The sequence below is a fragment of the Oryzias latipes genome, chromosome 13 (genome assembly GCF_002234675.1).
Source record: "Oryzias latipes chromosome 13, ASM223467v1".
Classification (NCBI taxonomy): domain Eukaryota; kingdom Metazoa; phylum Chordata; class Actinopteri; order Beloniformes; family Adrianichthyidae; genus Oryzias; species Oryzias latipes.
In genome coordinates, this window is record NC_019871.2 from 11,777,352 (window position 1) to 11,802,705 (window position 25,354).

The window sequence follows — 25,354 nt, forward strand, 5'->3', positions numbered from 1 at the left end:
TTATTCCTGAATAGTTTGGCAAGTGATAAAGATGTGGTCGATGCTTACTGTAGGCATCATCTACATGATGGGTTAAGACATCCAGAACTCTGTCTCCTTCCAAGCAGTAAAGATGAGAAGAGGGGGTTTGTAACTGTCGAGGAAAAACCTCCTCAATGGAGGCTGGCATTGATGACTCTGCTAGCACAGCGCGGAAATTAAAAGCATCTACAGAGTCAGTGTTGGCGTATATAGGAGAAGCTGACGGGCTCCAGGCTGGGCAGACGGGCTGACAGGGTGTTGAAACTCCAACACTGTGATACGCGTGCTTGCCATGTGTGACTTCTTCCGACTCTTTGTCGTCTCTCTGTTCCCTTCCCTCTGTGCTCCCTTCATCGAAGCTCCCTGATCCAAGAGGACTGACATTAGGAGTGAAATTACATGTGCTTTCCTGACTGTCACTGACGTTTAGCGGCTCTGAACGAAGGTGCAAACGCTGAAAATGAGCAGGGTCAGGGCCGCAGCCCACTTCCGAAGGGCTTTGCCATGAGGAAAAGGGGGACTTGCGAGGGAAGCAGTACTCCTGGGGACACCCTTTGACGTCCAGAACTGAGGGTCTAGGCGGGTGATGCACCTCCTGTCTCTGGATAAGATGCAGCGGGGTGTTGCTCTTTCTTTGGGGGCCACTGGCGGCCTTCTGGGCAGATTCAGCCAGGGCCAAGGCCAACTTGCGTGCAGCACTCGTCAAAGGAGGATGAGGAGGAAGAACAGAAACTGAACTCATAAGTCTATCTGTTCCTGGGGAGGGATAAGACAAACAACGCTACAGTATGACAGGACAAACAAAGCTATGGTAAGACATGATGGGACAAGACACAAAAGCTTTCATAAGAAACTATAAAGTTAAAAAATTAGATAAATACTAGCTTTACACATTAAATAACAAAAATGTTATAAGAGGAGTGGTACTAACCTGGATCGGGCAGGTTCTGTGCAGACTGACTGATGTCTGTCATGGCTGACATCTGACTTGCAGAGCTGTGTGGGCTGCACCGCTGAAAGGACACTCTGGACTCTTTTCCATCTGCCACTGGAGGCTTAGTCTTATCTACTTGGGGAGAGAAATTTGGCTCAGGGGCCAGAGAGGCAGTCTGACCATCTGCCAGCATTTTAAATGATTTTTTCTTCAATTTGGGTGAGAGCTGCTTAGCGGTAATCTTTTTCCCACCTTTACCAAGAACAGGGCTGACATCTGGAGAGTGCGGGCTACCGAGGTTGTTTGGAGAGGAGACAGGCTCAGACTCATTGGAACATCCTGCATTTCTCCTCCATTTACTCCCATCTTTGTTGCGTTGCAGAGCAGGCGTTACTGACTGAGGACTGCACTGAAAACTCATGGGGTCAAAGTCTAGGAAAGAAATGCCTGTAGCTGGCGGGGAAAGATCCAGATCGTCTTCCATGTTTGGAGGAGAAACACCTGCAGTGCAGGTTTGATCTTCGTCGCTTTGCTCCTCATTTAGTTGGGGGTTTTCAATGTCATCTTTTCTCCTGGTCTTGTGCAGGTCTTCTCTGCTGACTGGAGAAATGGCCCCACTTGTTGAACGAGGTCGGAGAGGGCGGTAACTCGAGCGATCCCCTAAGGTGAAAAGTCCAACATTGATTCTTATTTTTTGCCATCAGTCTCAGAAATAAACAACAACAAAGTTCAACTAATAATTACCTTTTAAATTTTGTAAAGAAGTGAGAGATTCTTCACTTTTCGTAGAGCGCAATGTGCCGCTGTGTCCTCTTCCACCTGCAAAAATTTGAACAAATGTTTTTGTATTTTTCAAAGCCTTTCAAGAAATCTACAAGAAATATTTGGCAATTACATTTTATATGAGATATAGACAGTATTAATAATGGTGAGTTGGGTGGTTTGGTAAGTTTGCTCACAACAATGTTAGTTGAAGATGCAAAAATACTGAAGTAAGTACGGTATTCAGAAAAAAAATACAGTATCTACCCACTGTCTCAAATTTGATACTTACATAAAACTGTACTATAAAGAATTAATTATAAAAACATTTTCCAGTCTTTCAATGCAAATCGTAATCATAAAAAAATTGTAACAATCCATGACTTATTCTCACCATTAAGTTTAAAAACATAGCAAAACTTTTCCCGCCAATAGTGCTTTTGAGATTTAATGGAATCAGACATTTTGAAATAAGCACTAAAAGCCCTTCTAATGCCCGTAGTGGAATGATGATGAACTACAGGGCAGACAACATGCAGACCAAGTTAGGTTAAATGTTTTTTAGGAGACTTTGGGTCATGCCAATGAGACAAGAAGTCGCTGAAATCAAATACTATGATACAAATGGTCATATAGGGTCAAGATGTGCAAGAATTAAATTACATATTTAACTGGAAAAAAACAGTCCTTGAAAGTAGCAGAGAAGCATGACATTTTCAGGCTGCTTGAGAAGAAGCGGTGAGCTGACCTGGCAGTGCAATGCTCTTTATCTCATTTGGTTCACTGGGGTGTCGCTTCAGTTTACGCTTGGACACAGAGTGTGACTTGCCCAGGTGGAAAAAAGAGAGCCAGTTCCCCACAGGAGATTTTTTAGCCTTGGCAGGAAGCCGCTTAGTGCTGCAACACAGGAACAAATCCCATTTAACACTTTAACTTGTCAGTCTTTTTAAAAAAATGCTCCACTAAGGAGGAAGATGACATCAAAAACATTAGAGGGCAGGAACCTTTAATTTTTTCCATGCTTAGGCTTCTAAATCATTAAGTAATGAAAACAGTTATTCCCAAATAATAGTGTTGAGTAGTTATTAGCACAGATTTCATTTTTTTTTTTTTTTTTTTTTTTTTATTATAATTAGCACAGATTTCAAATCACAAGCATCAACAATGTTGGTATGCTCTGTTCTTAACATAAATTACCACAATCATTCTATTAAATACATTTAAAATAATGTTTAGTAAAATCATTTACTAATCAGCATCCACGTTAGAATGGAAGAAACAGGAGCTGAACACATATAAGGCTGGTATATGGTCTGTGAACAGTAGTTTTCTGGCAAAATACTATTGATATTGTAATGATTCTGTGGTTTAGTTTGGTTTTCTGTTATTCTTGGACATGTTTTTGGTTTCTTTTTGTCAGTCATACCAGTTTCAGGTTCATGATCCACACTTGTCTTCAGTTCAGTTAATTGCCCTCAGCCTATTTAAGTGTCTGGTTTCCTTTTCATCCTTGTCAGGTCATCTACTCTACTCTGCTCTGTCATGTCACCGTTGTTTCTTTGTGGGGTTTGTCTTGTTCAAGCTTATTTATTAAATGTCTAACTTTCTGTCACCATTCCTGGTCTGGTCTCCTGTATTTTGGGTCCTACACCAGTTCCTGACAGATCTATGTAACGTTTCTCTGAATAGTTTGCCATGTCTGAATTTTCCCTAAAAATATTGCAATAATTAAACCTAAAGAGTTTAACAGCAACATTGTTTGCCATTGTTTTCCTGTCTCTAAAGCCTCAGAATAAGTTGTTCTGTTAAAGTCCCACTCCGGTAATGTTTTGATCTCTTTTAAAAGTGTTCCCAGTTGTCGTTTAATTATGATTTTGCCATTTTTAGCCAAAATTTAAAAGAAACTGTCATTTTCTAGGACATAATTTCTGTGGAGCGGCAGTACTTCATTAGAAATTTGTCTTTGAGTTCTGGATGGGACTGTTGGCACGGAACAAGCCTGTCCGCTTCCCATCCCCAATCTGTTTACATGCACTTCTGCTAACCAACAGCTCAAGAACCGGTGCAACAAAAATGGCAAGCGATATTGGAGCTATCTAGCTGTACAGTTTTGAGCCAGATGCCAGCTCGGACGAGAAAAACAAAGATGTACATGGCTCTAATCGTCTACAAGCAGATCCATCAGGTCTTTAAATTGTGTTGAATGTGAAAATTATGCAAGAAATCTTTCTTTTCCAATGTTAATAAATACTAAAGCATCTTTTAAAGAGCTAAGCCATCTTTATCTTAAGTGCAATGTTGTTTAATTTCCTATTAGAATAAAGTTCAGGCATCCCGAAACCTTTCTCCGTGTGGTGAATCATTTCCTCTCTAAAGCCTTAGAGTATGTAGGTGAAATATCAAATCACGCCCCTGCAGAGTGATGAGCAAGCAGAGGAAGGATTCATATTAGACACACATGGAGGACAGCTGTGGCAGCTCATTAATCTACCTCTCCACTGGGAGCTCGATGACTGTGTGGAACTTGCCGAGGAGAGCTTCAGGCCCCTCCCCGACCTCAATGTAGTCACTGTGGGTGAGGCAGGGCGTGGTAGCCGGCGAACCAAGCTGTGCTTGGGTACGAGCCTGGGCTTCCTCCAAAGACAACAGCTTGGTGGAAGGGGAGCAAACCATCAGGGACTTTGGTCTGGATAAGGTGCTTTTACCTAAAATGGAATACAAGATGAGATAAATTCATCAAAAAAAATTATCTTTTATGTTAAAAACCTACCAGTGCTTTCTCTAATGATGGTGTTGAGTTTGGCGCTAAACAGGCTCTCTGTGTTGTTGAGGATAAACTCCACCACCACAGACTGGATGCGCACTTCCATGAACGCAGCTGTGCCACTAAAACAGGCCGACTCTATCTGTCTGGACCTAAAAAAGAGCACAGCACACCATGACCTATTTCACTGCTTTGGGCAACTGAGACATGCCCCACTTCAGCGTTACAGAAAAGCCTGTGACTTCAGCAGTGCCATGACAGTGATGGTTACCTGAGCAGGTTTGGGGCCCAAACGATGGCCAGGTTTTTGGTGTGCATGTTAGTGATGCCGCTGAACGTAGCCAGACGGGAGAGGTGCCTCATGAGGAATTCCAGTGTCCTGGAAATTTAGAATCAGGTTAGCACTCATTTTTCTGCCAAGTTATGGAGACTCATGTAGGTCATTGAGAAAAGTGTCATCTTTCCTGTTACCAGCAGGTGGAGCAATGACTAATATCGTACTGGATTTAGTGCAGCAGGAAATACATTGACATGAATTACTTTTTCTAATGGAAAGCTATTTAATAGATCTGAAAATAAGCTAAAAATGAGTAATTTAACTGCAAATTCACTTCAAGGCACTGAAGGTGTGCTTCCTTCTGCTCAGTTTTAACTTAAACTTCCGTCCAGCAGAGAGCAGCAGTGAGCCTTCGAGCTGACCTGTAATGTGGAGGAGGCAGCTGCTGGATGACATTGTGGATTTTCACCAACCTCTCCTCATCCGTTGCTGCAGACACAGCTTCCTGTGAAGAAGCAGCGAACAAACCAAGCTCACATCTTTGAGATAATTAAGAGTCAGAGCAGGAAGCTGCTTTAACATCTCCACAAGTCTTCCTTTATCTTTTTTAAGCATCCTGTTTCAGTTGATTCCCAGCCAGTTTCAGCAAAACTATTCCATATTGTTACTAGAAATCGTGACATATTTTAATGTTCTGACTTTGAAAATAACATCAAATTGAATGTCTGCTTTTTTCCTCTCAGTACCCTGACTCTGAGGTGCCTGTTTTCCTATTCGTCCCCCGCATAAACTCCCACCTCCACCACTGCCCTGGACCTTACTGAGAACCTGTCGTAGAGCTGGTAGGTGAGCAGAGGGTTAGGCAGCTCTCTGAAGTACAGCTTGCACAGGGATCCCACTGAATGGATGTCCTGCTTGAACACATCCCTGCTCAGGTCTGGGATCTGCTCCGAGTCAAATTCATGCCTGAAAAGGAGAGACACACCTTGTGAATTATGCTGCTGCTTGCCCACCAAGATGAAAAATTAACAATTTATGAAGCCATAGAACAATCCTGTTTGTTTCCTTTTTATAATTATCTAAGAGTTATTCTAAAAATAACAAAATATTCCCAATTAGGGTATAGTTTCATTTTCTATATTGCTAAATTTGAAAAATCCCTTTAAAGTATGGTTAAAGGGAATATTATCATTTATCAGAAAAATTATTTAGTTTTTCTTCCTCTCATTATATGTGATCAGAAGAAGGAGCTCCATTCAGGCCATTCAAAGTTAGTTTTAGTTTGTTTTAGAAAAAGAAAGTGAGACTAATAACGCCCGTAACAAGACTGTTTTCCAGATATTTAGAATGAGATCCTCAGAACCTGGTGTTGCTGGATTCACCGTACTGTTTCAAGTCAACAACATGAACCAACCTCAGTTTTTGAATGTTGGAGGAAATCCCTGAGAGTCTGTAGATTCCATCCACCACTCCGTTCTTCTCAATGAACTCGGCACAACTCTTGACCACCTGTGGGACTGCCAAGAGAAAACTCAATAAGCAAGTTGCTATTATTTATCCACAATTATCGTGATAAATGTGATTTGTATTTCAACAGTCAGTCATAAAATTGATTCTTTAGGTCCAGTCTTTCCTCCTTGATCAACAATTGTGACTACATTCTTTCCATGCTAAAAACTCTGTAGCTATTGTGCGAATGTGGAGAATAAGGACTGTATTTTAAAAACCCTCCCCCCAAAAAGGATTTTTTTGGTGTTTTTAACATGTTCCTGTGGCATTTTTTTGCATGTTGGAGGGCATATATAAAAAATTTCAGATTAAAACTGCATTTATTCAAATCGTTGTGAATCAGGAGCAGACAAAAAATGCTGTTTGAAAAAGCATGTAGCTGTGACGTAGAAGCTACAGTCGGTAGACCACAGGCTCCCTGCTTTGCTCCATTCTAAGGCATCCACTTGCAGACAAATAGATCCACTTGCGTCTTTGTTGTCCTCATCCAAGCAGAAATCAGTCTCAAAACTGTTCGGCTGGATCTAATATTGCTCACCATTTATGTTGTACCACTAATGTTAGGTCGGGGTTGTGAGGGAATGTAAGTTAGTGGGAGAGCATGTAAACAGATGGATGATGGGAAGTAGGGGTGGGCTTACTAAGCGCCAAGAGTTCCACCCACAATTAATAGGCAAATTTTTAATGAACTCCTGCCGCTCTACAGAAACTATGTCCAAGAAAAATAAAAGACCAGATGATATAAAAACAAAATAGTCATATAATGTAACTTCAGAATATATGAATGCATCATGACGGGCAATTTTTTGTTCTATTAACTGGTTTCATTCTCCAATTCAGTGATAATAAACTTTTGGCGAATCCAGCACACATCTTTCCTGAATTCTCGCGTCTGGTTGATTCGAAAGGATCAACTGTCAATAGTACAAAGTAAGCCACAAAAACAAAAAACAAAGTTTTACCATTAAATATTTTACCTTCATGTTCACAGTTGTGGAGATGCTCCCCGAGGTCACAGCCAAACACCCGCTCTCGGAGGATGCCACGTTGCCGGAGCTTTTGTGGCGGCGGCCGAGACTTCATGAAAGACCTCAGAAAGGTTACGAGCTTCCCGTGTTTCTTAAACACTGACATAAACACACATTTACATATCAGCCACATATGACATATTTTCTGAGCCTTTAGTCAAATTTCCTCAATGAGGACTACCTGGTTTCGGGATGGTGCTCTGAACACTAGAGGGGATCTTCTCATTTATGAGCTCAACGCAATCACTGGGGAAGAAACCAACCTGCAGGAGGAAGAGAAAAAAAAACAAGTTAATGCAGGTAGGGATTAAAGGATTTTGTGGTTTTAAAAAAGCTGTTTTTGAACATGGCTTTTACCTGAAAGCCATGTTTCCCTCTCCACCAGCCCGTGTCTTCCTTAGGAGGCATGTCGATGACTGACACAATGTCCCCCACCTGCAGCACAAAGAGGATAACATTCACACCTCAACACACAAAGGCTTCAGGAGAAAAAAATATGCTGGAACAGGACGCTAAGACAGGGACAACCTGGGCGACGCCGAGCGACACCCTGTTACCTCGAAGGTTAACTCGTCTGTCGCCTGCGCTGTGTAGCGTTTTGTGACGTGGGCGGCTGCGATGGCGGGGACGTTGATCGATGCTTCTTCCGACACCAACAGATGGTTCCCCTTGTTGTCAATCTAAAGGAAAAAGTAAAGACGACATGTGAGCCCAGCTTTGAGAGGTCTGGAGCTTCATCAAAGGCAACCAGTTCTGGGTTGAGTTATTTTAGTATTCTTGGTCTTATTGGCACTTAGATCAGAGTTCAACTGATGCTTCCTGCTCTTTTACAGATGGAGAAAAATTTGTTATTACTCTTCAGATAATGTGCTATTTCTTCTAAATCAGAGGTCCCCAACTGGTACCCGTCCATGAAACATTTGGTACCAGGCCAAAGAGAAAAGAAACATTCTGTTTTATTTAAAATCTGATTCTGAATGAAGTTTTATTTTGGAAAAGTACTTCTTTACTCAAGCTAGCAAAGTTAACAAACAACAAACATATTTGAAAAGTTTTTTTTCGCAGAACAGAAGAAGAATAGAAAAGCCTTTAATTTAAAAAAAAAAGGAAATTTGAAGCCAAAACAGACAAAAACAGGAGTCTTTACTCAAATATGGATTCATTTTGACATCTAATATTATTTTAGAAAGTTAGTTTTAGTGATATGAGGCTAAAGTTGGCACCCATTTCTTAGCTTCCACTTTGACAGTTATGGGTTAATGAAAAACCTATATTACATTTTGTTGGTTAATACGGGGACATCTAGTCTACAATTAAAGTTTAATCCAGCTTCAAATATGATGATGAGGATAAACTTTACCCTCAAAAGGTAATGGAAACTGTAAGCTATAAAAAGAAATCAGACGCCCACTTCCGGCTCATACAGGCGAGTCTGGGAAAGTAATCTCTGGCATTAAACCGGTCTGTGGCCTGAAAAAGGTTGGGGACCACTGGTCTAAACCAATATGTCTAACTGTCGGGTTTGATCCAGCTTGACTCAAAAATGCATATTGTGACCTGATTCCCTTTTGAAAAAAAGCTGTAAAGGTCCAGTGTAACAGGAAATCTTTCATACCCTACACAATAACACGTTACAACAACTCACAGGGGAACAGATAACGTTTGCACATTCTTGCATATTTTTGCCTGCACTGTTGTAAATAGTTGTTAAATTATTATACCACCTTATTTTTTTTCATTTACTTGTTTTTATTTGATTCTATTTTCTTTTTATGATTAAAAGATTAAATGTAAAAAAACAAACTACATTCTGTTTCTTGTTGGAAAAGCAGTTACCTCCATCCATGTCAGCACTGGACCACAGTTGATCTTGTTGTCTGCGATGGCAGAAAAACGCGACAGGTAGGCTGCCAACATTGCTGCAACCAACTGAAGGGAAAAGGATGCAACATAAGATTTAGAATGTCACTGGCAGACATGGGAACTTTTCTCTGGTCTCTAACATCAGAGATTAAAAGAGGTCATTGTACCTCAGAGGTGTCAGTCAGTGTGCTTTGACGTGGAAGTTCAGTGAGCTGGGAGTAACGGCGGTCATAGATGCACAAGTGGAGGTGTTTGTCGAGCACCCGGAAGTCTTCATAAGATCTCCTTACCAACCAGCTTCGCCCCTGATAGAGAAAATACAGGAAACCCATCAGAAGTCTCATAAATTTTGTTTTTAGGGGTTTTGTTGGATAAAACCCTCAAGGCCATTTAAGATGAATTTTCAATTAAGTCCCACTCTGATCATCATTTGATCTATTGTAAAAGTGTTCCTATTGCTCTTTTAATTATGATAGTGCCATTTTTAGGCAAAATCAAAAAACCTGTGTTGTTTTCTGGGACATGGTTTCTGCAGAGTAGCAGTAGTTCATTAGAAATTCACCTCCGTCCTCCATCACCAACAAAATGCCACAGGAACATGTTAATAACAAAACTAAAAAAAAACACAATTTTCATTGAAGCGGGTCTTTAAATAGTTTAACTGTCAAAGCAGTCTTACCTGACAAGTGATCTGGATCAGAAGGATTAGTTCTTTGGAGTCCAGACCAACCTTTGGCCCTTCATTCTGCTCCTCTGCAAAGGTCAGCTATAGGGAGAAAAGAACCAGGAAACAAACACTAAGAGAGCAGTGCCAGTCTAAATATTGTATGAGTGTTATACAGCAACCTTTTTGGCATACAAGAAGTGCATCACATCCTCAGCTAATGAAATAATAAAGCCATATTATAAGTGAAGGAGAGAAACTCAAGCAGCTTGAAATCATGGGAAATTGTGAAATAAGACGGGAGCTTTCCCTTCCATTTAGATGTGATCTATATTCCCACATCTGCATAAATCATGCAAGGAAAAATGTAAAATAGATCAGCTGCTGTATTTCTTTTGCTGACATGTTTCATGTACTCCAAAGCTAATAAGCATCTAAATCCTGAAGTAGTTTGGGAATATATTGACAGGCGTAACTAAAGACTTCAAAGGCTCTCCAGCCAAGGGAAGTTCTGGTTATTTATAACTGCAACTCATCCAGATACTGTTACACAACATACTGCGACCTAGTTACTGCACAAGAGCAATGGAATAAAAGCAGAACCTTATAAACCACAGAAAGAGAAAATGCATTTATAAAAGAATCAAAATTAAAGAGTTATTTTTCCCCACAATGATTTATCCCAAAAATTGATCAAACCCAAACTTTGACATTCAGTTTCTGATAGATGTCAATGGCTAACCCAGTTATGATAACTGTTTTTCGGAAGTAGTTTGAGAAACAGAGGAAATTTTAAAAGAAAAGATAACAAAACCCTCACCTATGCTCTAATTAGCATTTCTTTCCCCTATGATGCTAAGACCTCCTTTCAAAATAAAGCATGCTAATGTCAAGAGGATCTTGCACAGAAAGATACCCACGTCTTTTCATTTATTTCCAAACATCTGCAGCTAACACGACAGCCGGTAAACAGTTCATGTTACCTCCCTCTAAAACATCTCAGATTTCCATCTGCAGCTGAGCGAAGCAGCCCTTCTTTGTGCGTGCAGTTGCAAGCTTGGACCACAGCGAGCTCCTCCAGAACGCCAAATCTTAGCTGAGTGCAAAAGACTTTAAAAGGTTGCACCTCCTGACTCACCTTCTTGGTGTCTCCAGCTTCTCTAACGAACTTTGGATGATCCCATACCCATGCTTTACTCCAAGCATAAAACATAAAACGAGCATGCTTTTTCTCTGTGTGCGCCTGAGCCCCCCCCCCCTCCTCCTTGATTCTCTCCTCAGATCATTTCACCCTCCTCCCCATCCCGTGCTCCATCACCCTCCCCCTCGCATCCTTTCTTTTTTTCTCCGGTGACAAAAGGGGGTTTTGCCAGAAAATGGGCTCAGCCAGAACACGCAGACGCAATAGCCCGTCTATATAGCGTGAGACAGATAGATGACCCTTCCTCGTTTCAAAACAAGGAGAGCTAATCTGGAGAGGGAATCAGTCGGTGTGGCTGCAGACAGAATCCATCCTTGTGTTGCCCTTTGCTATTCTGAAAGCAGAAGATCTGATTTCTGCCCTCCCTCTATGCTGCTACAGTCTCAAAATTAAAGGCAAAACAATAGCATGACAGGAGGCAGAACAGCAGAGGCTCACCATCCAGTTTGAGTCAAAGATTTTTGCGCATAGTGGCTCACAATGCTCTTCTGTGCTAACCTTTATTTAGTCTTTATAAAAAAAGGGTTTTTCAGCTTTTTGTTTCATTATGAAGATTTTCAAGGTCAATGGGACCCTTGTGCTGCTCCAATTCCATCCCCAGAACAAATGAACTGGTCACAGTCACGGCAGCCTCAGCAGGGTGTTTACCCAAACGGAGCTCCACGATCCAAAGGAGTAAAGAGGCCGGCTGCAATGCAGCTCATCAGCTCATTACTGCAACATGCATGGATGTAACCCAACAATATGCACCAGGAAATGTTCATGCACATTTTTGCATTCAGCCAGCCCAGTAGCCTCTGGATGTGCAGAGAAATTGTGTGCACTCTGCTGGTTAACATATGGAACTGCACCAAGTTTATCCAAGCGGTTAACAGCCATTTTCACACGAGGCTGAGCAAACACTGGGACCTAACTGCACCTCCTTATCAAAATGCTGGTAATTAAACAAAAAAAGTCTGCATTTGTTTCTCCCCTCCTGAGTAAAACCTAACTAATAGTTAAAGAGAAGAGTAATGATTCGGCCGTTAAGCATTTCTGGATCAACCCAACAAAACCGCTGCTGAACTTGAGCCAAAGACCCAATCCCAAAAACACAGTGAGTCTCTGCTGAATACTGTCAGAACTCACCTGAACGTTGCCAAAATCAACAGTTTCATAGTGGAAGTGGGCGCACTCTGCCAACCTGGGGAAGTGACCTCTGGGGAACGTTAACCTGAAATAAGCAGAACAGCAGCTCATCACAATTTAAGTCACGGTGTTAAGGAGCAGAGCAAAGTAGGGGGAAAAAAAGCTGCAAACCAGAGGGATCAGACCAGAGTATGTGACAGAGATCACCATTATTTCACTGGACCTAATTTCAGTGGCCTGAATAAAAGGCCTGGTTTGCAGCCTATAATAGCATAGTCGCTGTCAACGAGAGCGCCTACTTCTTCATGTTCTTGACCTTCATGCTTGCTGTACTGACGCAGGAGCGCAGGAGCGGCTCTGCGGGGAGCTCGGTGATGTCATCAGTCCTCACCTGCAAATGCAACCAACAGAAAAGGAAACATATTATCCCGTCACAGGAATGCAAGAGTTTTCTACAGAAATACATTCAGGAACCGAGGTAGACCTGAAAGAAATCAGTTTTTTTGGCTACAACCGTAATAAAAACATTGAACATGTGTTTATATTTCGTTAGCATGTAAAGTTTTTTCAACTTTACTTTTAACTTTAAAAAAATGTATGATCAAATTAAATATTCAGGTTGCGTATTTAATTGGTGACATGCAGGCTGCTCTTTATCAGCTATACTTCTTAAATCTTTGTTGAAAACATAGAAAGTTTTTTTTACAATCCAGACTTAAAAAGTATTAAGTGCTATTTGAGAGCTGAAGTTATAGTTGCAGTTCAAGGAGTGCTCTTTTTTTTTTTTTTTAAATAAGCCAAAAGAAATTCTGATCACTGATAAAATCTGCTGTTATCAAAATCTGCTGTTCCGCAAAGCACTCAGCTGAGGAACTATGGATGTTAACATTCATGGATGTAGATGTGTTGCTTCCAAGTCATTCAGAATGAGTGCAAATGAAAAAGAAAAAAACACTAGCAATAAATTTAAAGGGATATTAGGATAAAAAAATATTTACAAACAGTAAAAATAACATCGCTACGAATGAGTTTTAGGGCCACCAAAAAAAAAAAAAGTAAAATTACAAGATTTTAAGTCGTAGATTTAAAAACGTAGATTTACGAGAACAAAACTCATAATTTTATGAGATTAAAGTGAAAGTGAGCACACAGAGCAGCAAGTGAACGCCATGTTCACTTGTTTGGAAGCTCATTTGTTTGATTTACGATTTATTAATGTTTTATTTATTGATGGTTGGTTTGCAGGATCTCTGCAGCCCTTGATGAAGCCATCGGTGTCCCTGCAGCTGTCCACTTGAATCCTTTCTTCTTCTACCAAAGACCAAAGATCTCTACGTTTGTGTGATGCTTCCGTCTGAGGAGAAGCACTTTTTTGGGGGCATTTTTAACGTTCTTATGCTAATATAACAGACTACTTTCATTCCTCTTTATTGTTTTATGTTGAAACGGGACGTATCATCTGGAGGGGGGGGCGTATGTAACACTGTTTACTTTCACATTGGTGTTCGGATGACAGGTTCATGACGTAAGGTGACAGATGAACTTCAGGTTATGTGAATGAAAAGGAAAATAAAGGCTGCAGCGGTCCTCTACACCCAAACGTGTCTCTGAGCTCCTTATTTTACATGTGAAACTCCGCTTTACTGGCATCAAACCCCGGAAAGCTGGCTCCACTTACAATAATCTGATTTTGAGTCGCCAAAAGGTTCTGAATCTCTTTGTTTGTTAAATCTATCCAGAAATAAAGCTTCACAAAAGGCTTCACATATTTCATCTACAATCCAGGCTCAGATAAATGGAAAACTTCTGTGTTTTTTCCTTGTTAATCTATGACTTTTTTCTCGTAATTTAACAGTTATGACTTTAGTTCTCGGAAATTCACGACTTAAAAGTCATAATTTAAAATACATTTGTTTTTTGTAAACTGGCCCTAAAACTCCGTCGTACATCACAAACTAAAATGCGCAAACCTGAAAAAAGGGGAAAGGCAGGAACAAAAAACCACTCATCAACTCAGATTTTAATTATAGTCTCCACAAAACAAAATAGGTTTTAACAAAAAAAAAAGAAAAAGCCAAAAACAAAAAACCACTCATCAACTCAGATTTTCATGTTTATAAAAAAACATGACAAGAGTCATTCAACCAAAATGTCCTCGCCAAATGTTGCAACTTCATGGGACTAGAATATTTTCAGTGATCAAAACAGGAATCTTCTGTTTTAGAAACAACTGCTCTCATGCCTCTGAGATTCCTCCATACTTTTCTACTTCTGCTTCACCCTTTGCATTTGCAAGTCACAGCTTTATATATAGAGATGAAAAGTCTAGCTGTTGTAAGGAAGGCCAGAGTCGCCTCAAGGAAGGACATCAAGTCCATGTTCATTTTCTTGCACTGATGAGTCAGAGTCATGTGTGTGACTGCATGTACGTGGGCGCTTACCATGGCATTGGATGTTTCTAGTGGCTGCCTCTCTTCTAGAGGAGTGCTGCTGGTAGCTGGAAGTAAGGCATTGCTCATCTCTAAGTCCACAGATGGGAGCCTATCTCTGCAGACAGACAACATTTAAAAAATAAAGGAATACTGAATAAAATCATGGAAGTTTTACATTCAAAGACCCACTCTGATCATCTTTTGAACTAATTTAAGGCATTCTAGTGGTCTTTTCATTATAATTATGCCATTTTTAGCTAAAATCAATAAACCAGTGTTATTTTCCAGGAAATTGTTTCTGCAGAACAGCAGTAGGTCATTAGAAATTCACCTCTCAGTTGTGCGCGAGTAAGCCTTCTCTCACTTCCCATCATCCCTTTGTTTACACTGCCCTACAGCCTCTCACACCCTCAACTTAAAGGCTATGTCACACAGCCACTACGTAGATTTTGCCCATACTGTATTGCATGTATGAAAATGGGTCATACGTGACTGTAAATGGAGAAAGTGAGAAAAGTCATGGTCTTCATGTGAAATTTTCACAGATGTATTACAAATGAACCACGTTAAAACCATGAAAGAAGTACGAATAAACCACGCAAAGAACAACTAAATCATTGTAGAACATGAACCTTGCAATCCATTAGTGCTTTGTGGATCAATTACATCATTTTAATGTGATATGTGCGTTATATACGCAATATAAAAGTAATATATCGGTGGTACATGCATGAAAAGTCCATTAGACATACATGGAACTGCTATGGAAAGCAACAAATTTGTGTATGCATATCGCAAAAATCACCCACAATTGCATAAGATTTACATAAGAAATTTGTATAAACTACGTAAAATTATGCTTAAACTGCGTAATTCTCAACCAACCAAAAATTTTGAACAGCTCAAACTGAACACATACAGATCCGTTGGCTGAAACCCTCAACAGACACCACATCAATGAATGGCGTATACTTAAATAGCTCTTTTCTACCTACAAGGCTCAAGGCGCTGTAATGGCAGCTCTGCTACCGAGCACTGGCGCCAACGTAACACCAGAGGCAAGGTGGGGTTCAGTGCCTTGCCCAAGGACACTTTGACTTGTGGGTGTGCAAGGCGGGAATTGAACCTGCAATCTTACGATCATGGATCAACCGCCTTACCACTGCACCACGGGCGCCCGCATGTATAACCAAAAAGCGAAATTTCATAATTGGAAAATGAGCAAGATGTACGTAGTGGCTGTGAGACATGGCCTTAGACTATAACACCTATGTTACTGCCACAGGCGTTTTCCAAATACATTTTTAACCTGTTCCTTTTTCACAACAATTTGAGTAAAGACATTTTCAGAAGACCTTGCGACAGACTGGCAATCTGTCTAGGATGTCCCGTGCCTTAACCCACGAGTGGCCGGGATAGGCTCCAGCAACCCCGTGACCCCAAAAGGGACAAAACGGGTTTTGAAGATGCCTGAATAAATGAAATGTTCAGTTTTTTGTTTTTTTTACCTCAAATTTCTTCATATATATCCCCCATCATCAGTAAAATGCCAACATGATTTTCAGTGAAGTGGGTTTTTAAGAGTTGGAGAAAAAGCACTAAAGGCAGCAAGTACTGGAGGCTTTGTCATGGCTTGGACTGCAGTCATGACACTGCAACAACAAGCCTCAAATGGCATTGTGTGCAGGGACTTTTATTGGTAAATTACAAATGTCAATCCTACAAGAGGAGACAAGTAGCAATTTAGTTCAAGCAAAAAAACAAACTGCAGTCCTGCAGTTTGCATCAAATCAGGATCTTCAGCTTATAATAAGCCACTGAGTCTTTTATTTGCGCTCTAAGCTTGTCTGTTCATTGGTCCATAAAGCAAACCACACACAAGGGAGTGCTTTAGAAAACCTTTCCGTCTCATGTAACTCAGCGTATTTGGGAGTGAAGGGCGAGGTCCCTTTAAACAAACTTTAACGAAGCTTGGATTTATTACACTGACTCAGTCTGATGAGATCAGACAATCTGACCTCAGACACAGAAACACTGTGTAATTTTTGTGTCCACTGTGGCACAACAAAACATCCAGACAATGAAAATATATGAGGAATAAAGTGAAATCTGCACCTGGTGAATCTTGAAAAAAAGGACAGTTTGTGCTGATAACTGGGTCACGTTTTAGCCTCAACACTATTCCTATTTAATTCAGACAGTATCTCAAATGCAAACACACGTACAAATGCCCACATAAGCGTTCACATACAGTGGACGCACACAAATGCAACTCAAAATGCACGGCTTTTCATGTCCCAGATAAGCTGACATGAAGCAAAGGGAAGAAAAAAAGGAGCTCACCCTTCAAGGACGTCACTACTTCCTGGTTCTCCCTGGGGTCCTGAGGCAGCATTCTCAATCACCGCGGCAACCACACATCCAGTCTCCATGATGCCGCCTTGCTGCAACAGCCCGCTGTTAAGAAACGTGAGTGGGAGGAGAGAGAAGCAGAAAGCAGTGAGGGTAGGGTCAGTAAGAAATCACACACGGGGCAGGATGAGTCCGAAACCATGAAGCTGCAAGACGCTAACCCACTTGAGGCTGCAGTGTGGGCATCTCTCAGGGCTGCAATCCAGGGAGCCCAGACTGTAATCTGTGATGACATCATGCTACACTCTTCAGGGCTGTCTCAGGGATAAAACATGACAGGCTGCAAGTTCAAAGGATATCAGGTTTTTTTCTTGCAGCTCTGACGCAAAAAGGTCTGTCAGCGTCATCTAAAGTGGTCTAACAATGGGGTAATAAACCGTTCTTAAAATATCCTTATTAGTTTGGTTTTTATCCTGACAAACTGTAGTTTTATTTAGAGATGTGGATCTATGATGAGTAAGGCGGGGCAATGTAAACAAATGCATAGTATCTTAAGCTGAGTTAAAACAAATCTAAATTGCTGTAAAGGTATGACAGGACACAACCACCTCTGCCCATGAACCTTTGGTAGTCCATGGCCTTTTAGCATGTTTTTACAACTTTACGATTTGCTCTAATAATTTCTTTTTAAAACAGTTTTTTGTGGCAATGCTTAATTCAGATATGTTTCATTATTTTACACAGTAATTCCACAACTGTGAAATGGAAACTGTACAAAAAACTAAATTCCAAGTGGTAAAGTTTGTCCTTTTTTTTAAAATTTTGATCACGTTTTTTATGATTTATAACAAAGATCAAACGTGCAGAGACAAAATAAAAATGTATGAATCAAAATGGCCTTTATGCACTGCAAACAAACAGAAGAAATGTCCTGATTAAGCAGACTTCACTGTGTTTCTACAACATTCCCATAACCACTTGCTGAACCAATGTGGGCTAAGCAATGTCCTGAGGGTATGTGGGCTCAAAAACAGGTCATTGTAAGAGCTCTGAAGTCCACCTAAAGCAAACAATCCCTTTAGTTAGCAAACTGAGACTACATGACTTGACAAAAAAGATAAAAGAAAAAGAAAAACTTAACTTAGGAGCTCCTCTTGTTAATAAAACCATGTTGATTTTCTTTTTGATTGGTCAAAAATGGAGGTGAGAGTATATACATTTGCTTCTTCCCAAGCAAAGCAATAAATTAAACTCTGCTTGATAGTAGGTACTAACCCCTATAAAATGAATATAAAAGTGTACATTTTTTGCAAATCTTTATGATTATGAGAATAACTTCTTACATTTTTATGAATCTTTGTTTTTTTCTAATAAGTGCATTTCTGAATTTCTGAAATGGATTTAATAAATTTAATCCAACAAATTTATTGTATTGTCTATAATTATTGCTTGAAATCTAACAATAAATCAAATAAAATCAATATCTTACTTTAGCAACATTTTTTTAATCTGGGTTTTATGAACCAGTCAATTAAGCTGAAGGTTTTTGCTTCAAAAGACATTAGTTTTGAGACTGCAGCAAAAATGACCTTGTCATTAGTTTTCAAGTTTTAAGTATTGCTGTATTTCAAGATTTTGATCTTTAAATTTTATAATTGATATTCCTTTTTTAAGCCAGTGTGGAACATGGAATATGAGAATTGCTGTTGCAATTGCTGTTGCTGTTTGCAGTTTATTTCAATAATTATTTTATCATTTCTCATAACAAGGGAAAATGTATTTAACTCAACAAAAAACATAATTAGATAGCACAGTTTTCTACACTTTTGAAAAATAGTTACATTGCTATGGCATTGATAGACCACCAGATGGCCCTGCTCTATGTCAAGGTTAGATTTAAAATCTTTAAAAAAAATGTTTTCTGCCTTTGAACTGTTTGGTTTTGTTATTCTGTTCTCTTTATGTTTTGGTTTTAACCCATTTCGTTTTCTTTTTCTGTGGTAATAACTACTATTATTTGCCACGGTGCTAAACTACCTGTAGTAACAGTGCGAAAATAATCAACTTTTTGTAAAATTGAAAGATATACTTGCCGGACAAGTTTCTTTTTTTAACAATAATGCTGTTAAACTCCTGTGAACAAATTTAATGGAGCCCTGCTTTGCATTTATGAGTAGGCTCTCATTAGCTTAAATGAGGGGCTGTTGTGGAAACAGTTTCCCATCAGCCCCTGTGGCCCAGAGTCCCACTGAGCTGCTGCTGATGAACATCCACAAAGCCTCCTGACTCAGCAGAATGTGAACGAGCAGACAGAATACGGGCCAGGTCAGATTCCACTCCATCCAACGTTCATACTGTATCTCCTTTCAATCAGACAAAACAAACTTGCCAAAGCAGAGCAAAACCTATCACACGTGGGGCGGGAACTTCACTGACTGATAACAAACGTTCCATGAACCAGTGCTTTAATGGCCCTTTTGGGTTCAGCATCTGGATACTTTTATAAAAAATTAAAAAAATGCAAAAGCAATATGCAACACAAGCTTAAATATTTTAACAATCTTAACTAAGGTTCTAGAACTTAAATGCATCGTTGAGATTTCTGATCGTTTGAATCCTTCTTGTGATTAAAACAAAGCAATTCAGTGAACAGGACACATGACCTTGCTGATTGTTTCACCTCAGACTGCAAATCTTTTCAAGTGCAGGAACACGCTGTGCAGAACATTGCAGAGCACAAGACAAAACTGTGGGCTTTAAAAGTGTCTCTGTGCAAGAAGGTTCACAGATGTGTGCATGTGAACAAACCTGCAAACCATTTGACAAAGAACTCGCAATTATGAGTGGTGAAATGGACAAACAGCACAAAGAGAACGCTGAACCAACTGTGCAAAGCAGACTCACATACAGAAACCAAAATGTGCCACCCTCTCTGTTAGATTTTCTTTTTTTAAATTTCCCTAAAATGTTCCTGCTCTTTCTTTTTCTTTTGGTCTGATGTGACTTTAAAAAGATTAATTTCAGGAGGCTTTAGTGATTTCATTTGGGGCTGGAGCATTACTTAAAAAAACATTCTCCATTTAAGTGTGTGTTTTGGTTGTTTTTAACATGTTCTTGTGGCATTTTTTTATGATTTTCCAACTTGCCATTAAATCAGACTTTAGATTTATATTGTGGGCTGTTCCCTTTTTTGCACCACGCTTGAGCAGTTTGTTGCCAGGTCAAATGCTAGAGTCTACGGTTCGCACTGAAACTGGAAGACCGTAGACTGATTTCACAGTCGGGTCACACAAAAATCATGAAAATGGCCCCTAATCTCTTCCTACTGGACTCAAAGTATTGAGTATTGGATTGACAACTCTTTGTTAAGATTTTTTTGGAATAGATCCTTGTTTTCAGGGCGCCCAGCCTTTGTTGGTTTGACACAAAGTTAAGATGTTAATGTAACCATCTGCCAAACAAGGTGAACTACACACCTCCTTACTCTCAGTTTTTCATTGTCCAGGCCAGTTTTGAACTGTGAATCCAGTGCTATAAAAGGGAATCAAACCCAAGTTCATAAAAGTTAGTATAATTCAAAACCGCTAGGCAGCAAGCACAAATTTGAAACAATTCTCAATTTTTTTTAATTTAAATGTTGACATTATTTCTTTAACTTTAACCTTTTAAGACCCAAGGTAATATTTGAGCTAACTCTCTACACATATAGTCACAGGGTTCCAGTTAAGATGAGTTAACTACTTTGGTAAAATAATTCAAAAAGTGAAGTCCATGCATATGGATGCCATGTCGTAAAATTTTAAACACTAAAAATAATCATTCTACCTTAAATTTTTATTCTTCCAAGTGAAAGTAGATGATTTATCTACAAATTTTTGGACTTCTTGTTTTCAAAAACCACCTAACAAGCTTCAGTTTCCAACAAGACTGCCTTGGACAAAAGCAGCTCCCTTCACTCTTGGCACGCATTCTATAATTACATCTCATTTGAAGACAAACAACTCCAGCATAAAAAAAAAGGATTAGCAGCTACCTGCTGAGCGTTTTGATGTTTGGCATTCCATCATGTTCTGACAGAGAAAGGCTGGTCTTCAGCGGCTGTCATCACCGCCTTTGTGTTTTACAGGATGCGTGGCAGGTTGCAAAAGCAGAACAAAAAAAATATCTTAAATGGAGTTGAGGCCATCTCCAAGGTTTGGTGAATGTAAAGTGACACTTTTCGAATAAGGCAGGGAAGATTTTCACAGCTAGCTTGCCCTTTTAATATATTTTGACTTTTGATTTTACACAGACAGTGTCTGACACGTCCACAGCAACGATGTCAAAGTCAGTTTCACGCTCTCATTCGAAACTCTGGTCAACAGTAACAAAAGGAAAGAGAAACCGCAGAAAGCCACACAGTTACCATGACAACATTCGTTGTTACTTGATGCTCCACCAGCCTGGTGATGAAGTAACAAGGAGGCAAATGAAGCCTGAACCTTTGACCTGTAGCCCTGACAGATCATCAGCCCCTCTGCGGCTCTGCGGGATTCATCCGCCATGAGCCGCTGCCGCCAGAACAAAATCCGTCATTGTTGTTGGAGCTTTGTGGCTGGTGTCACCTTGGTGGAGAGATGGCGATGGGGGTGGTGGTGTGGGGGTCATTTGATTCTATAAGCTTCTTAAATTCGACCACGGTGAGATTATTTCATCCCACGACTGAATCTTGGGAGTCAGTGATGAAGCCCAGAACTGAGATCCAAATATTAAATCAACAAGCTGATCTGTCGGCCAGGAAAAACAACAGAAGCGTAACAGCGAGGCGTTAAGCGAAAGATTCAGCCCTTTTTCAATAAGATCTAAAGATAAGGATTTTTTGAAAATCATTAGTGTCAGCCAAATATTTATGGAGTACGATGGGAAAGCTCGAGAGGAACGCTCACATTCAGGCATATAAGATTACAGAAATATCCACAGGCTTACATAATACACTGGAAGATCTACAGCAACTGCAGGGACACAACTCTGTTTTTGAGTTTGTCTTTTCCCACTGGACTGCATTACCTCATGCTATTTAAATGGTGAGTCCTATAGCTTGGTGCTCAAGATGCCAATGTTCTCACTTATTTACTTGGCCTATTATGTGTAAAAAAACAAACAAACAAGAAACTGCAATTGAAATTAGGTGTAAAATCAGATGGTGTTTAATCACAACATAGAGGCGGCTGGATGGCTCAGTTGGCTGCGTGTGGGACAGGTGCATGGGAAACCAAGGTTCGTTTCAAAGGGGGCTAGACCCTTCACAAGACCCTTCACACTATACTGCCTAATACAAGGGGAACCAAGTCTGGGTCTCCCTGTGCTGGTCCCCAGCCCAGATAAAATACAAGGATGGGTCAGGAAGGGCATCCTGCATAAAATTATCTGCCAAACCACCTGTGCCAATCAGTGAAAGCTGTTTCGCTGAGGTGACACCCTGAGGGGTTATGTCAAAAGGTGAACAACATTCAAACACAACTTAGAACACGTGACTGGCTTTCAAACATTTTTAATCAAATTTCCTTTAATTTCAAGTCGATGCACGTTCAGCTTCTCAGTTCCCATTACACTAGTAAAAACTGCTAACATGCTTTTTATCATCTCTACATGCCAACAAGAGAAGACGTTTCACAATATTTTGACAGTTGTTGTAAGGTGGTTAAAGACACTTCCCTCTAATTAAAGGATCACTTGGATTTGTTTTACGAAATGCCAAAAAAAGAAGGAAAAACCTTAAACTAAATCAACCCAAACCAGAAGAGTTCACATTAACTATAACTGTGGTAAAGCCAAGTTTACAGCATAACTTTAATATTTAAACAACAACTAATTCTGGGATTTTATGAGATATTATCTCTGCTGAAATTCTTAAATCAGATTATGCTGAAATGAAATACACACTCGTGCAAATTAACTTGTGTTTAATTAAAAGAAATAAAGAATCAAATGCTATTCAGTTTGATTATTCCACCAAAAGCAGAAAACTACAAGACAAGAAAACATTGAATTGAACTCCTTGTCTACAATGTAAAATGATCCAGCAGCACCTCTCTGGAAACAAGAGAACTGCAGTTTTCGACAGCTTTGCAAGTCATTGTATGGATGTAACGAGAGCTAAAATATTTACAATTCACGAGTCAATGATTAAAACAGGTGCACCGGCTTAAAATGAGTAAATGTCATTGAAAAGTAATGAACTGTGTTAATATAGATTTTAAAAAATTCCACATTTGTTTGGGGTTTTTCTATTCGTTTGTTTGTATTGTTTTTTTCCGAAAGTGTGATGCAGTAAAGCTCAAAACGCAGTCCTTTATAAAATCCAAACTGGAAAGTTTACAGCCAGTGTACTCTGACCTGTTGGGCCTGATAGATCACAGAGTGCTAAGCGCGCCCGGCGCGTGCGCACTCGCGCGCACACCCGCTACGATGTGTCAACTCCATCCGAACAGGGTTTCAAAAAAATAAAAGCCAAATGTGCGATCAGGCCAGCCGATGCGCCGGAACATCATCCAAACATACCTGTAAGTGCGCGCGCCCCGCTCCTCTATGCCGCACGTCGACGAGCAGACATGCCGTCAGCATCGCACGGCGGACACGCACAGGCTGGACGCGTGCTGATCACCTGAGGTAGATCCGTGCAGGGAAAAAAGCCCCGGCTAGGTGCGGCATAGCTGTGGCAGTGTAGGAGCGTCCCTCTCCGCAAACTGAAGCTGCCGAGAGCGCGCGCGCCGCTGAACTGGTGTCGTGCCCGCGCCTGGGATGTTTTAACCCTCTGGGAATCCCAGAGCTTTTTCGTCTTTTAAAGTCAAGCACCCAGATCTGAGGGATGCGTGAGTGTGTGCGCGCGAGCCCCGTTCATGATGATGATGAGGAGGATGGTGTCCATCCAGTGAAGGAGCTGCAGTTGTGTTAGGTAATGCTTGGTACAGAATTACATAACGCTCCAACATAAGTGGGTGGCAACAGTGAGAGGAGTGAAAACTGCTGTTGATGTCTCCCATCCTCACACATTCTTATTCTTAAGGGATGCTATGAAGCTCAGCCTCTCATCATGCTTGATAAATTACTTAATTTTTGTTTTTTTCTCCTGTCATAAACATAAATTATCACAAAGCACATAATACATATAATAAATTACCCCCATCCCCCCCCCAAGCATAAACTTGAAATTTAGGTGAAGAGTCTGAGTATTTAAACAGTGTTGAAGAGAGCCATTCATTTTCCTGAAGAGTATGCAGATAAGTGCTCTGTTGTTTGCTTTCCAGCCTGCCTGAGGGAGAACAAGCAAAAGCACAAAGGTCAGTCTTACAAACTTCATCTTCTTTCCCTTCATTCAGTTTCCTCATTGAGACTCAGCTGCCACAATATTGTAGTAGTTTTACTTAAGTGTGTCTGTCAGATTTAAGTCAATTTGATTTTTTTTCTACTTTTCTTTTGGAGGGACCTGAAACCAGACACAATTCTGCTATCTCTGTGACCTAGACATGGTGTTTTTTTTTCCTTTTCTTTTTTTTATTCATAGCCTCTGACCTGATTAAAGAGCTTCATCACCCTGTTTTATACTAAACTTTCTACCCAACACTTACACCATGTGTCCAGCATATGTATTACAGCTCCTCACAAAAAAAAAAAAAAAAAAATAGTTCAAAGACACACTCACATAAAAATGGTGTTTTAACATGTTCTTGTAGCATTTTTCTCATGATGGAGGACAAATATGAAGAAAATTGGGATTAAAACTTCATTTCTGAGTATTTTTTTTATTCAAATCATTATGAATCAGAAACAGACCCAAAAATGCAGTTTGAAAAAGCTTGTTGCTATGTAAACTCTACAGCAGACCACAAGCCCCCTGCTCTGCTCCATTCTGATGCATCTACCTGTAGATCCAAGTAGGTCTTTGTTTTCCTCGTCTGATCTGGCATCTGGCTCAAAACTGTACGACTGGATAGCTCCAATATTGTTAGCTGTTTTTGTTGCATCTGTAACATTAGGTTGGAGTTTAATTTGATTTGATTTGAAATGGTTTATTTCAAGCAATCAAAATGAAAAATGCACAAATCAATACAATCAGCAATTATACATTCATACAAACACGTATCAAACTTAGGATAATTAGACATTAAATTAAAGATTGCTTAAAAGGGAGTGGAAGGAAGCGAACTTATATAATCCCACCCCTGTTCTATCATACCATTTTCATGACATGATTTATCATGTACGGGGCTGTAAGTTACCGGTAGAGCTTGTCAACAGATGGATGACAGGAAGTGAGGACAGGCCTACTCCACCCCGACAGTCCCGCTCACAACTCAGAGGCAAATTTCTAATAAACTAGTGCTGCTTTGCAGAAACTGTTTCCTAAAAATTTACATTTTTTTTCTATTTTGGCTAAAAA

General features: G+C 40.1%; 1 protein-coding gene across 1 annotated transcript; it reads right to left on the bottom strand.

Annotated features, from left to right (window-relative positions):
* Positions 1-4: 4 nt before the first annotated feature.
* Positions 5-23,870, bottom strand: LOC101168137 (rho GTPase-activating protein 32; the record flags this gene model as incomplete). Its single annotated transcript, XM_011482436.3, has 23 exons — positions 23,476-23,870; positions 16,927-17,040; positions 14,593-14,698; positions 12,451-12,542; positions 12,152-12,236; positions 9,838-9,924; positions 9,326-9,463; positions 9,132-9,224; positions 7,853-7,975; positions 7,653-7,730; positions 7,477-7,558; positions 7,245-7,394; positions 6,173-6,275; positions 5,580-5,724; positions 5,181-5,263; positions 4,753-4,860; positions 4,488-4,633; positions 4,209-4,422; positions 2,466-2,614; positions 1,700-1,774; positions 1,208-1,615; positions 953-1,087; positions 5-777 (listed from the first exon to the last, which is right to left on the bottom strand). Coding segments are annotated over exons 2-23 (3,462 nt in total), but the record flags the coding sequence as incomplete, so codon positions are not given.
* Positions 23,871-25,354: the final 1,484 nt, after the last annotated feature.